Raw genomic sequence first — 13,608 nt, 5'->3', positions numbered from 1 at the left:
ATACAAGAGCTCGCATTCCGGCGAGAATCGCTCAGGTGGACAATATCGTGCAGGGTATCAGTCGAGGGTGAAAATGGGGGGGCATCGAGAGACAAAACCGGACAAGAGCCATCGTCCACATTACAGCGTTCAGCAGCAGGTCCCTACACCGGCCGGTACTGCGTATATATTACGCCGTCGGTTGATGCTGCGGCGGCATCCTGCCCCCCACGGGCATCCCCGCGTACTGTCCGCCAGCCTGTTGTTGCTGCTGCTGCAGATTCTGGTAGTAGGCCATCTGCTGCTGCTGCTCGTTGGTCAGGTAGCCTGGGTGCATGCCACCGGGACGCGGCATCCCTGGCTGCGGCGGGTTGGCATTGCTATGGCTGACATCCTCGGGCGACTCCGCGGGCACATCAGGCGCATCGACGCCGTTCTCGTTACCGGCGGGTTCGGGCGCATTGAGACAGGCCTGCAGGGCGGAAAGGTCAGCTCAGGAACGGAATCGCGTTCTGGACGCGGGAGTCGAACGTACCTGAATGAGATTCTTGCCCTCTGCCTTCGTAACGAGGGGTTGCAACTTGGGGGTAGTGAAGGTATAGACCAGGCCAGTCTCCGACACGACCAGCAATAGCACTTGCGTACCTGTGAGCACTGAGAGTTCGTATGCCTGCACCCAACCGTGTCAGCTTTTCGCACTTCATCGTAGATCAGAAAATAAAGGAAAGTGAACCCCTCGCCCCTCTCGCATCCTCAATGTGGTTTGGTCTTTTTCTTCCTTTTTTTTTCTTTCTTTCTGTTTTTATATTTGGGGAAGGGTAAGGTAGGGTAGGGAGGGACGGGCGACGGAGACGCGACGCACCTTCTTCATGATACCGGCCTTCCGCTTGGAGAAGGTGATGTGGCGACGCGATTTATCCTGGATGAACTTGATTTCGATCTTCCTGCGCTCGCGACCGGGCTTGTCTTCATCATCATCGTCGTCTTCAGCAGCAGCGCTGGGACGAGCGCGCTTGGTGCCGCGGTTGTCAGCGGCTCCATTGCCGGGCTGCTGCAGCTCGTCCTGTGTCGGGGACGGGTTCTCGTCGGGGGCGACGGCGGTGATATCAGCCATGGTGTCGAAGGAGGATTTAAAAAGAAGGTATCCCCGGACAAACAGTGGATGCAAGTGGTCTGGAGAGGTGAATGGGATGCTCTCTGAAGAGAATCAAGTGCCTAAAGAGGAATGATGCTTTGGGGGGAGGAGCAGGCCGAATCGAGTAACGCGTTTGGAGAGGTTTGGGTAAGGTCGGCGAAGAAGGAAAGGAGGATTTTTGGGGGAAAGAAAAACGGGAGGAGGCGAAGGGCGAGATCTGGACACGGCAGGCGGTGGGCGTTCTTGGCGGCGGTTTCGACTAGTTCGCATCCTGGGCTGTGCAGGGCGGATTTCAGCAGGATTAACTAATAAATCAATTAATGAAAAACGAGTCTCGCTCTCTCTAAGTTAGTCTATCGAGTTAGTCTAGTCTACTACTTACTCGTCTAACGCGTTGCTCCAGTCTCCACGCTCCTGGGCTGGAACTCGCCCTGATCGTACCGTCGGATGGCCCGGGACCCTGCAGTGGTGAGAATGAGAGAACGAAGGAATGAGAGCAGACTAGCCATCGAATCACTAATAATAACCACTCGATACAGAACTGTTTCAATACTCTATCTACTATCAACTGCTGGATTATTATCATTATTATTCTCTCGACGGGGCAAACACTCATCAGCTCGATCGATCGCGAACTACGGATTCTGGCCGTCTCGGTAGTAGTATCACATCCCTAGTCTAGTCTACCTAGTCTAGTCTAGGGGAAGGGCGGAGAGCAGTCCAGGCGAGCAACTGACGCGGATGGGCAGATCGTTCGACTCGCGGAACTCCACCGCTTCGCAGCTGCTCTATGGTACTCTGGTAGTACGTACCACTCTACGGAGTCACTATCAGCTACGGGCAGCTCTTGAGTCTGCGGTAGGGAGCAAGTTAGTGGCCGTGTCGACCCATGAACCACTGGATCAAGGAGAACAACAACAATAACAACAATCACAACAATAATAATAACAACAAGATCCATCAGTCAAGCAAGTAGAGTAATCGCAGGCGACAGCAAAACTCTCGACTCGGTTCTGCGACAAAGTTGAGCGTCCGCGGGGCGATGGCTCCACCGAACAAAGAGTCGGACAGAAAGGAAAGGAAAGGAAAGCCATTATTATTGGTATCATGGCTCTGAGATCAGAACGGCTGCCTCTCTGCTGCTCCATCGCGTTCCACGGTACCTGGGCTATAGATGACTCGTTCTCTCTCTCTCTTTCTCTCCTTTTCTCTCCCTCTGCCGTCTCGAGTCCTTCCCCATTATTGTTCTGCCTTCCTCTCTTCCCCGTCTGTGCCAGCGTGACAAGCAGCATTGCTCTCTGGTGGGGAGACCGCGCGACTGGCTCCCTCCCAGATTCCGGACGGCGTAGGGGCAAGCAACCGGTCCACGCAGGGGGGGAATTCGGCCCTGTCTCCAGCCGGTCCACTCGCCGGCCTCTCAAACCCTCCCCCAAGCAGTAGTAGGATAGCAGAGAAGTTGTGAACATGGCAGTCTCTCGTTCTAGAGTCGATCCCCAGCATTGCCCGGGTCATCTGGTAAAGTATTATGTCACGAGATCCGTAACTATCTACGGAGGACTCGTCCCTGTTTCGCCTGGAAACGAACAACAAGGGAGAAAGAAACCGTCGAAGAATCCTCTCTCAACAGTAGTAGGACCACCCAGCGGCAACTGCGGTGACGGCTGACGCTGCCTCAAATGATTTCTCTCCTAGCCGGCTGACCAGGTTTATCCCGACGCCGTCCATGATTTGGACGGTCTCTTCGTCTAGTCGATTCTTTGGTCGCCCCTGGAACCCTGCAGCATGCTGTCCAGCGACTCTCCAGCCGGTCCAGATCATTATTGTTTCTTGCAGGATTTCCGTCGGTGACTCGGTGGTGCCAGCGTCACCATGATGGAGATGCCGCACCCCGGGTTCCATGTATCGCTCTCCTATCTCTCCAGAGAAGCTTCGCTGGGAAGGCTGCTTGAACTGAACGCATCCGGAGATGCTCGCAGCTCGAGAGTAGATAACGAAGCTGCCATGTCCCAATCAAGACTTTTGATCGGTCCCAGACCCAATGATGGTCGATGGCCACCTGGGCGACAGCCAGAAGCAGCAAAGACGATCCACTCCGTCCGGGAACGCTTCTCACAGATCGGGATAGATGACCAGAGCTTAATTGCACCACGCTGTCGCGATGCAGATGATGCGAGTTATGCAACCTTGTTTTGTTCCATGGCAGAATCCGACAGTCCTACGGTTACGCTGCTGGACAACTGGCAATAATACGCGGTGTCCGCGCGAGAAAGACAGCCAAAAATCAAATTAGATGCTTCATTGCATATCGCCGTTACTTACCCAGGGATATTAACTGTTATTAACCTCATCAGATTCGCAGGGACTGGACGAAGTAAGGAGCGTGCTTAGTGTGTGGTAGCATCTGTTCCCGAGCTCTGTCGCATTGGTATCTCCAACCCGCTGTCAAGGCAAGCGAGCTGGCATGCCGATCCAGCCACAAACACCACTTGGCTGTCTGGGGAATTCCAGTCATACAATAATAGTCTACCTTCGAAATCCGGGGTCCCTGTCTTAGAACGACTGAAGCTCGTGCCGTCCGGTACGGGCTGACGATCTACAAGTCGTCCTAGCCAGCAGTTACTGACACCGTCGTACGAGACAAAGCAAGAACATGAGCAGATAAAGATACAGTGGTAAGTGGCAACATCACAGCACTGGATTCCCGAAAAAATAATCCGCGTGCGCCGTGGAATAATATATTACATGACTTGCTCGTAGCAATTCATCTAGTTTCAATATTCCAGCAGCTCTATTTCGATCTACCGTCGGAAACTACCTACTCTCCCGTCTTTCTACTATTTATTTATATTTATCTCAAATAACCCAAGCCACAGAGTATAATACCGTTGTCCTCTGATTATGACTGACCGCCTCTAGTGGACAGCCGCAGGGAATGTCAACACCTGCGTGTTCTATCTTCATCCGAGATCAGATATACTGTAGATAGTTCTTAGCTGAATTGGAAATGGTAAAATGGGATCCTCCCATGGTGATCACTTCCACGTGAGATGCAGTGCGAAGGCTCCAGACCTGGACCCTGATGTGCTGATCCAACGTTGGCACTTCTAGTCACGATAGTTAATGTTTTTTAGCGCCTATATAGTTGATTGAACTGCTGTCACTGAAGTAGTTAAGTTAACCAAGGAGCGTACCCGACACAGTAATGGCGAACTATTTGGTATTTACATACAAGTGCTGCAGTTTGCACGCAGCGTCTGTTTTGCTTTGAGCTCGCCTAGTTCGAAGGCCATCCAGACTTGATCACGGTTCTGGCATCAACAAGGCCTTTTTACTAGGTAAACATCCCCGTTCTGCCTTTCTTGAAGAGGAATGGCAGCAGACAGTGATCAACTTGCCAACAAGGTTATCGGCAAGTTCGGCACCAATCCCTATGCATAAAGAAAATAGACTACTACTGCAGATGCTTAGCCATGGATATCGCGCTAACTACTGCACAAGAGACCGAAGACGTCTCGTGAGATCAGTGAGATCGTGTTCTGTTTCGCGCACGGAACCTTCAAATACGGTTCCTGGCCCATCTTTGACCAGCACGGTCGTACTCTAGTGGGTTACGATGATGTTAAGACGCGATTCGAGGGGCAGGAAGTTGGATCCAGCTGCGTAAGATCACCTTTGATACAAACACTAGTCAGTTAAATTTGTAGACGACATCGGCAGTTACGGATATCGAAACGAATGGCAGTCAGACTAGAGTCCTCGCAGCCAATCCAACATCACCTTTGATACAACGGCCGCAGTCGAAATGACCCGACACAGCATAGCATGTTTCTCGATAGTTTCGCGCATAACCAGCAACTTGGATATGCGCTAGACATGTTTTGCTAGGTTGCTTATCTATTCTTTAACTCGTGGGCGCTCCTGAACTGCCGCACCGCACCGGCTTTTTCTCTTGTCCCCGCAGGTTCTTCTCGAACTGCACACTCTCAAACCGCCATCATTGCTACCATCAATGAATCTCTCAATTTTCGATGAAATAAAAGCTCACGTAAAAAAAGAATATGGGGTCGAATGACAGATCTTTTGCTCTTCTTTGATCGTAACCATAACTGACACAGTGCGTTCTCGACTTGACGCCGTGACGATGGCTGAGGCTGAAACGCCAGCGGTTCGAGTCTGCATCACTTTTGAGACGACCAACGACAAGGCCCCTTTTGGCGCCGAGGTGGAAAGCAACCACCAATCTGCAGAGCATTAAGCTATGTGATCCTTCGTCTGCAGCTGTCTGTTCCCTTTCTTTTTCCTTTCTTGCTTTTCGATTCGTGTCTGCTTCTACGCCATCCGATCCCGTGTGAGTTGATTCTCGCATCTGCGTGGTTCGTTTCTTTCCATTCTCTAATTTAAACTATTATTGCTATCATTTTATTCTATTTCACTTCTTTGAAATCTTGCTAGTCAAGATCTTTTTCACAGACGCCATAAACAAAAAAAGAAAAATTCAAAAACGAAAACGAAAAAGAAAAGACAAAAAAAGCAGGAGCTATTCGATTCTTTATACGAGTCTCCTGGATTAAATCGAAAACGTACTCTCCTTCGTCCTTCAAACCGAATCGTTTTTTATTTCCGCAGTATCAGTGACGCCGGTCGTCTATTAAATTCTATCTTTATCGCTTCGACGAATTTCATCGACTTTGCATACGTCGCGACGTTTTTCTTTTCTTGAGAAAATCAAAAAAACGAGACAAGAACAGTTCTGACATAATGGCCAACGGAGTCCTTCTGACGTTCTTCGGTGCCGACCTGGCCTTTTTGCTTGGTGGTGTCCTGCTTTTGGTGGGAGGTCTGGTTATGGAGATGGTGCTCAAAGGCACACTGACTGTCGACAATGTAGACAAAGTCTTGCTGTTGCAGATGTTTCCGATCAAAGGTGGGTCACCAAAAGACATCAAAATGCATTCGAAAGAGAAGCATGGGGAAGTAAAACTAGGTCCAGGCTTTTGCTGAGACTCAACAGGTGCCATCGTCAATGCGATCTTCGTCTTCATCACTTTCGTGATGTCTCTGCTGGGAATCATGTTGCCCGGAAACCGATTTTGGCTCAAGTGCCACGGTTACTTTGTCTGGTTTTGTGCCATCTTCACCATGATTCTCGGCCTGGATTTGTGGTTTCAGACACTCCAGACTCGAGCAAACCTGGATACTCTTTGGGGCAAGCAGACTGCGCAGACGCAGAGTCTGCTGCAACAGAAGGTATGTAACGGCAGCTTACTATTCAAATAGGCTTGCATTCTACGGAGCTTGGCTGACATCTGATATAGTTCGACTGCTGCGGTTATACCAACAGCACCTCTCCACCTTTCATTCAGGACAGCGTGTGCACTACGCCTCTTGTCGCCGCTCAATTGGGAGGCTGCGCTACTGCGTTCACTGCGTTCGCTAACCCTTTCCTCGACATCATCTTCACTGCCGATTTCGGCATTGTCGGTACGTGACGTTGTATCTTTTTCTTGCTTACGAATTCTCAAACTGACAACCACACTAGCCATCGATATGATCCTCCTTCTCTGTGTCGCCGTCGTGGTCAAGGACCGCAAGGAGAAGGAGCGCTACCGCCTCATCGATGCGAAGAACGGCTTCGAGGGTATTTAAAGTCTGCATGCATGCCATGCGCTTATGAGGAATCTACCGCGATGAAGTAGCAAGATACTACACCTGTTCGCACGCTATTGATGAAATCATGTCAGCGATGCTCATCCAGTTATATACTTTTTTTCCCCCGCAGTTGACAGCTTCGTTTTCTTCGTTTCGTTCGCCCACAACCTGTACAAAGCTGACTCGGCTGCTCAAGAACTGGAGTCTATGTGCGACGATGCATATCCTCTGTCTATCTTCTAGCGTAATAATGAGTCGAGTTTGTTTCATTCCCTTGCATAGCTGCATGCGCATCTGTGTTGCGTATCGTATTGTGTGGTGGGGGATATCATCGATCTCGAACGATCTATCAGGCGGGTAGTTGATAGAGGTCCGGTCCAGTCATCTAATCAATAAGAAACATGTAAAGGAATGACTCCCAAAACTTATCTGACCATGTTTGTGATCTCTATTTCATTCTATCTTGACAGCCTGAAGCCTGGGTTCTCTAGCAAGCTCAAAATCAAACTCAAACAATTTATTATCTCTGTCGATGTAGCTTCCTAAGTCAAAGACACAGCAAAGTCTCATAGACGCCTTCTATCCACTTTCCTCTTCCAAAAGCCTCATCACCTTTCTAAAAAGTCGAAACACAACCAACCATCTTGACATCAGCGTAATGTCTTTGAAACCCATAACTACTACCTACCTGGAATGTCTCTTGACCCCCATGGGTTATGACGGACAGATACTGTCGGTCGTCGGGATGGACGCTCCATTGGTGAAAGAATCGCGTCGCATCGAACGTAGACACGCGGGATTTGCCAGAAACAAAGTGCAGAACGTCGTCTTGTGTTCAGAAGATTGATGACTGGGCAGTTAATTGGCATAATGACATTTATAATGAGAAACTCAGATGGTTAGCGAATGAGAGATAGTAGATTCGTCAGGAGTAGGATTGCGAAAGCGTAAGGAGAAGGGTAAGAAGTCCGTTTTGGGTTGTGATGATAGTTAGAACTGATATTCTAAGCTTTCTGCAAAAGTACTTTAATTAAAATAAATTCATATTGATATACTGGTTGCCCCTAGTGGGTATGAGAAAAGACCCGATGCAAATATAATTGACGACAGGTCCGGGGGCAGAGACAGAGGCCGGGGTGGAGGCAGAGGACGGCGATTGCACGGCTGGCACAGGGGCCAGCACAGCCAACTGTGGGAGAGGTTCCCGCAGTGGGAGCAACATCCCCGCTCTAAATTCCTGTTATATTCTTTTCTCTCGGATATAATTTCGTTGTTAACATACTTCTTCTTGGCGCAGCAGGCGCGTCTGGGGGAGCAGCGCGGGGCGGCGCTTCGGGCGGAGCAGACGTAGATCTCTTCTGCCTATAACTATCATGATTAACGCTTAGTACTAGATGAAAACCATGAATAGTAGCAAAAGCAGATGTACAGCTTACATTGTAGTGATCATTTTTTGGTGTCGTTAAGAGAGAAAGTATATCATATGGAAGGGATTAACCGGCAGAGGATGTTATCTCAAATATCCAGTATAATAAAAGATAACTTAAGTGTCATTTGCTTAAGTATCAAACATTATAACAGACTGGCCGTTCAGTTTGTTTTTTCCAGCATTTCTTCATGGTTCGTCTGGTCGGTTTAAGAGACAGAAGGGAGGGAAAGATGCGTGTCTTGGTTCAAGGTGGAAGATGTTCAAGGGAAGTGGTAGTCAAGTACCGGGACGTAGAGGCCATTATCCTGACGAATCTATGCCGTTACTTGTGCAGTCTAAAGGACTTGACGATGTACAGTAGATAGGCAATATACTTGAAATGGCGCTGAGGCACCCGCGCCGAGTAGATAATCGAAGTCTTACTACTTGTTGTAGTGAATCTGTTATGCAAATGCAAATTATATACAGTCGATGGTCCTCGATGGGATAATCGCAGTATAAGTAGACGGGAGTTCTTCACCAATAGTGAATTCGATAGAGGTTTCCGGGCACTGTAATTGTCTGGTATTCACGATCTGTTGGATGTGAAGGAGAATTGTTGGACCAGGCATTTGTGACTGTCTAATAATTAGGCATTATCAGTACTGTGAAGAATGATAGGAACTGCTAAGTCTCAATGAATAATCCGTTTGATAGTTAATAACTATACCATCTCTCAAGGACCCCCAAGTCTCTAATACTTAGTATCATGTGGCGTTGACCACTTCACCTGTCCGTATAGGGCTCTACCTGGCTATTAGACATTAATACCGCGATGAGGCGCGTTCTTCTTGCTAGGGAAAAGGGTCTCCGGTTGTAATACCCCTCCCTTTTGGGTAAGGTTACACGCCTCTTAAGCATGGAGTCTGAAGTCTGGATCACTCACTCGTCAACCTTATCAGCGATCTTCTCAAATTGCTCCATGACTTCTCCAGTTACAAGTATCTGGAAGGAACATTGGAGGTAGACAGTCATGTAGCAGAACACTAAAGTCTTTCTTATCCGCTTTCCCTGCTCTACACGTCTGCTCCGGAGGTGCGCACCAGGCCTCTTGCTTGCCCAGTTTATAACTAACTCTTTGAGTTCTGAGCAGAGCCTTGCGTATCAAGAAGACCAACATCATCTGATCCCACCAATAGTATACATAACACACCCCGGGCCAGTCTTCACCTCATGCATAAAGTGCCCGCGGATGATCCAATAGGATAGCTAGTTATATAACGAAGGAAGAGAGATACCACTGCCTGATTTTTCTCACAGAAATCCACCAGGGGTGAGTACTGCAGTACCAATTTCTGTCCGTCATGATGAGCTTGAATAATCTTTCCTTTCTTTTCTCCAAAATAGGATATAAGGAGATACTGGACTACCTACCTAGTCAGCATAAATCGCGCTAGTTAAGCCAAGTCACTAAGTAACTAACTAACTTACTGGTTCAGTATCGTAGGATGGATACAAATGTAAATCAAAATGATCTTTGAGTATATTCAGAATACAAAGGACCTCGCCTCTAGAGAGACATGTTCATATGCTGCCGGAACAATGTATAAGAGTAAGAATACCATGAGACACAGTACAGGAAACATTGTTTTCATAGACTCTCCAGGACGATTCTCTTGCTCGAATGTTGATTAAGTCGAATAGGTCGTACCTTTTCTTTTTTTTTAAAAAAAAAAGGTTAGCCAGTCAAAAACAGTTTATTAGATAAAATAGAAGCTTAAACAAATATATACATACGTTCGATTAATAGGCGCAACGTGCCGAAATCTCAATCCATTATCAAGACCATCACGTATCGCATACATTTGTAGACAGATATACCTCTCCATCCCGAATGCCTGCTCTTCGAAATCCAGGTCTTCGAAGTTTTCGCCCGGGCTCAGGCTGAACAATAAAGTGGTCGAAGTAATATTGAAAAATCAAACTCTTCATAATTTAAGCCCGCCCAGTCCTTATTTACATCATCATTTTCGCGGATGGGATAATAGTCAGAAAGTAAAGTTTTTGTTTTGGAAATCGAGGCAAGAAAAAAAGCATGGTTTAACTAAATTCCAGGACGTCTTCTCTAGTTTAAGTCCAACTTTCACCAGATAGATTCCCCAGTTGACGGAGCTCATCAATTTGAAAATTAGGAGTGTCGCGCTCTGAAAGTATCGAATCTAATCGAGAAGCATCATTGCGGACGGTTTCGATTCGGGAGTCTATATTTTCCGTTGAATGCATATTTAAAAGGAAAAGGGGGGGTATAAGATGGAAATCCCGTTAGGATGATAAAATAGAAGACGCAGAATTTGTTAATGAAGCGTCGTGCGATACTTAGTGACGAGGAACTGCAATGCAACACACCCTAGTTGCTCAGCGCAGATTCAGGTTCAGATTTTCAACGAGAACACGAATCCTAGAAAAGATACCCTATCCTTCTTATACCGCAAGAAAATTTGAGTAGTTTACTTCTGTCGTCGTCATAGAAGACTCAGTCTACGCTAAAGTTATAGAAACAATTTAACACTATCCTACAACTGTGCAATGATCAATTATAGCTACCTATGCATGTTTCTAGCATAAATTCGATTATGCCGGGTTAGTTAGCCTGTCCGCTAGATAGATAACTAGCATCAAAGGATGAGCTGGACTAGAATGACTGCAGGTCTTCTATATTTTCCCTGTTTGCATATCAGAAACGCAAGGGGAGAGATGGTAAGCTCTAGTTATATCCTACATTGAGTCGAGTATTCTTTTCTTTTTTTCACTCTGGGTTCGCTCAAAGATCTAAGTATGTCACTTTCTGGCTCCGTCCAACGCTCTCGAGAGAAATGAAGGACAGGAAAAACAAAGGAAAGATGAAGAACTCCTTTTGTCTTCACCTCCTACCGGTTCTACTTTTTTAATACTCAAGAGACTTTCTACATTCGGTATAACGATTTGTCGAGATGAGTAGTATTGTACTCTATAGATTACTTTTCGAATTATAATTAATGAAAGCCAAATTTACAGAGTGCTATCCTGCTAAGCTCAGCCAAATAATCATAACTAGTCCCATTTTTCTAGCATGAATTGAGGACACGCCAGATAGCATGTCTGCTAACTAGCATCAGAGGACCACCGGAACTGGAATGGTCTTAGGTCTATTTATACAAATGTGATTGTTCTTCGTTCGCATCTCGTCCATGATCGGTCAAGAACGAAGTAAATGGTTGTAGAAAAAGGGCGCGAGTGTGGAACGGAAAAGAAAATGAGAAGGAAATGACAAAAGGCTCGCGAGGGAATACCGGCTGGGCAACCCTCACTGCCGCATCTGCCACATGATCCAACATGTTTTAAGGCCATGGGTGAGACGCAGTAAAGGTAGCCAGGTCGGCAGGAAGAAGATGTAAGGCATTTGAGTAATACTCGAAGGAGATATGCTCTTCGCTAGAAAAACCACCATTTGCCCGATCTTTGATGCGCCGTACGTCATTTCTCCAATTAAACGCCAGATATGATCAAATATAAAAGAAAAAACAAGGAGAAAAAATAAGAGGTGACAACGCGGGAGTAGAACTTCCCATGTCCCCCTCTCCCCAAGGTCAAAGAAGGATGTGCAAGAAGAAGAGCTCATTAAGACAGAACAGAGGACCCGCCTTGGTAATGATTATATTAGTACTTGGTCTGACCTCCGCCGACGCCAGCACCACCACCATTGCGAGGGCCAAGCCAGACGATCTCGATCACACGGTGAGAATCAGGCTCTTCGCGGGTGTAGAACTGATGCACGTTGTCACCAACGACAACGGCGTCCTTCAGCAGATATCGCTCTTTAATCACACCTTCCTGATCCTTGGGGCGCAGGGGTCCCAGAGAATCCTCGTAACCCCTCGGGTCTTCCTCCCAAGTCTTCTCAGTGTGGTCGAAGTTGATCACATCGTCGGGCGTACCCTCCAGATAGGTATATTTCACAATGGAGTAGCCGTTGGTGAGCACCCAGAAGGTGCGGATCGACTGTCCGGTGGCGTTGTTGATGAATTCCTCCTGGTCGAAGACCCAGCGGCGCAGAACGGACTTACGTCCCGCAGCGGCAGCCACGGTGCTCATCTTGACCACATCCTTCGTGTACCAACTGTTCCAGTGGTGGAGGGAATCGATCCGGCGACCAGATTCGTATACTCCATCAACCTCACCCTGCATATCCATCTGGTACAGAGAAGGCCAGATCGTAAGAGGAGTGTTTCCGAAACGCTCGATACACTGACCCAGCTTCTGGTCACCGGGCTGCTCACCCCAGGATTGACACTCATCGTAGACGGTCGTCAGAACCTCCAAGAGCGGCACAGAAACGAAGACACCAGCACCGCCAAAGGCAATGTGGCCGAAAGTGTCCACCTGCCAGCTAGCCTCTGAGAGCGATCCAATGTAGTGCTTCTTCGTAGCGTCAAACAGCTTCAGCTGCTCCGCAATGCTGGGGAGGGAAAGGAAGAAAGTGTCATCATCGATAAAGCTGACCCAGGTGGTGTTGGGACGCACAGTGCGGATGTGCTCGTCAAAGGCTTCCACGAGACCGAAGTAACGGGCCGTAAATTCCAGAGGGGATGATTGGATAGTCACATCAAGACCGCGGCTGCGGAAGTACATCTCCTGCTGAGAGAGGTCGTCATCCGTCGGGGGGACCAGAACGATAATGCCCGCCTTGCTGTCGCCGAACGAGTAGAGTAGGGACGGCAGGAGACGCTCCAGACGGTCAACTGTGGTGGCCAGACCAAACAGCAGCTTGGATGTCTCCTCTACATCGTAGTCCGCGGCCACATCCACATCGATAATCGGGGGACAGGGCATGGTGTTGTACTGAGGCGGCAGACGGGTTCCACGGTCCATCTCGACAAACGGGGCCAGCACGGGAGTGTTGACATCCTCCAACGACCCGAATTCCGTCTTGGGGCTCACATGGTGCGGACGGAAGTAGGCACGGGTGTAGTTCTTCGCAACCAGCCACTCGTTGAATGGCAGCGGAGGAGCGGAGGCGGGGTCGACCTCGCAGCCAGAGGACAGCGTCTGCGGCTGGACCTGAATCTGAGGATGGCTGGGGGCTTGGGCTTGTCCGGGCACGGGGGCCTGATTCGACATGTGGTCGATCGGACGTTTGAAGCGCATCAACGCAGCGCGGTCATATCGATCGACGCACCAGAAGAAAAATGCGATGGAGAAGAGGGCGACGAGCGGGAACAGCGTCTTTAGCCTGACGAGCGGCATCCTGACGGGGATATTAGGGTAGATTGATTTCTGGATCATAAGAAAAAGAGTGAGAGTAAATCTAGTTCGATTCTTTCCACGGGTCGTGGTCGTGGTCGTGGTCCTGTTGTGATTCTGCGAACCGACGGATTCGAGGAAAAGGTGATGAAGTTGA

General features: G+C 48.4%; 4 protein-coding genes across 4 annotated transcripts; 2 read left to right on the top strand and 2 right to left on the bottom strand.

Annotated features, from left to right (window-relative positions):
- Positions 1-59: 59 nt before the first annotated feature.
- Positions 60-1,284, bottom strand: C8Q69DRAFT_208554 (hypothetical protein). The gene is made up of 3 exons (XM_028626158.1): positions 842-1,284; positions 515-649; positions 60-451 (listed from the first exon to the last, which is right to left on the bottom strand). The coding sequence occupies exons 1-3, from the start codon at positions 1,091-1,093 to the stop codon at positions 170-172; spliced, it is 669 nt and encodes a 222-aa protein (XP_028486549.1). The 5' UTR covers positions 1,094-1,284; the 3' UTR covers positions 60-169.
- A 4,588-nt stretch (positions 1,285-5,872) lies between these two features.
- C8Q69DRAFT_505783 (tetraspanin) lies at positions 5,873-6,760 on the top strand (the record flags this gene model as incomplete). Its single annotated transcript, XM_028632740.1, has 4 exons — positions 5,873-6,038; positions 6,126-6,361; positions 6,430-6,595; positions 6,654-6,760. 4 exons carry the CDS (start codon positions 5,873-5,875, stop codon positions 6,758-6,760), a joined length of 675 nt encoding a protein of 224 aa, XP_028486548.1.
- Positions 6,573-7,299, top strand: C8Q69DRAFT_461619 (hypothetical protein). The gene has a single exon (XM_028630261.1). The coding sequence runs from the start codon at positions 6,849-6,851 to the stop codon at positions 7,122-7,124; it is 276 nt and encodes a 91-aa protein (XP_028486547.1). The 5' UTR covers positions 6,573-6,848; the 3' UTR covers positions 7,125-7,299.
- A 4,413-nt stretch (positions 7,300-11,712) lies between these two features.
- C8Q69DRAFT_208429 (hypothetical protein) lies at positions 11,713-13,582 on the bottom strand. Its single transcript, XM_028626157.1, has one exon. The coding sequence runs from the start codon at positions 13,491-13,493 to the stop codon at positions 11,868-11,870; it is 1,626 nt and encodes a 541-aa protein (XP_028486546.1). The 5' UTR covers positions 13,494-13,582; the 3' UTR covers positions 11,713-11,867.
- Positions 13,583-13,608: the final 26 nt, after the last annotated feature.

Source organism: Paecilomyces variotii (assembly GCF_004022145.1).
Source record: "Paecilomyces variotii strain CBS 101075 chromosome Unknown C8Q69scaffold_3, whole genome shotgun sequence".
Taxonomy (NCBI): domain Eukaryota; kingdom Fungi; phylum Ascomycota; class Eurotiomycetes; order Eurotiales; family Thermoascaceae; genus Paecilomyces; species Paecilomyces variotii.
Note: the sequence above shows the minus strand (reverse complement) of the source record. Positions and strands in the feature narration are given on the sequence as shown.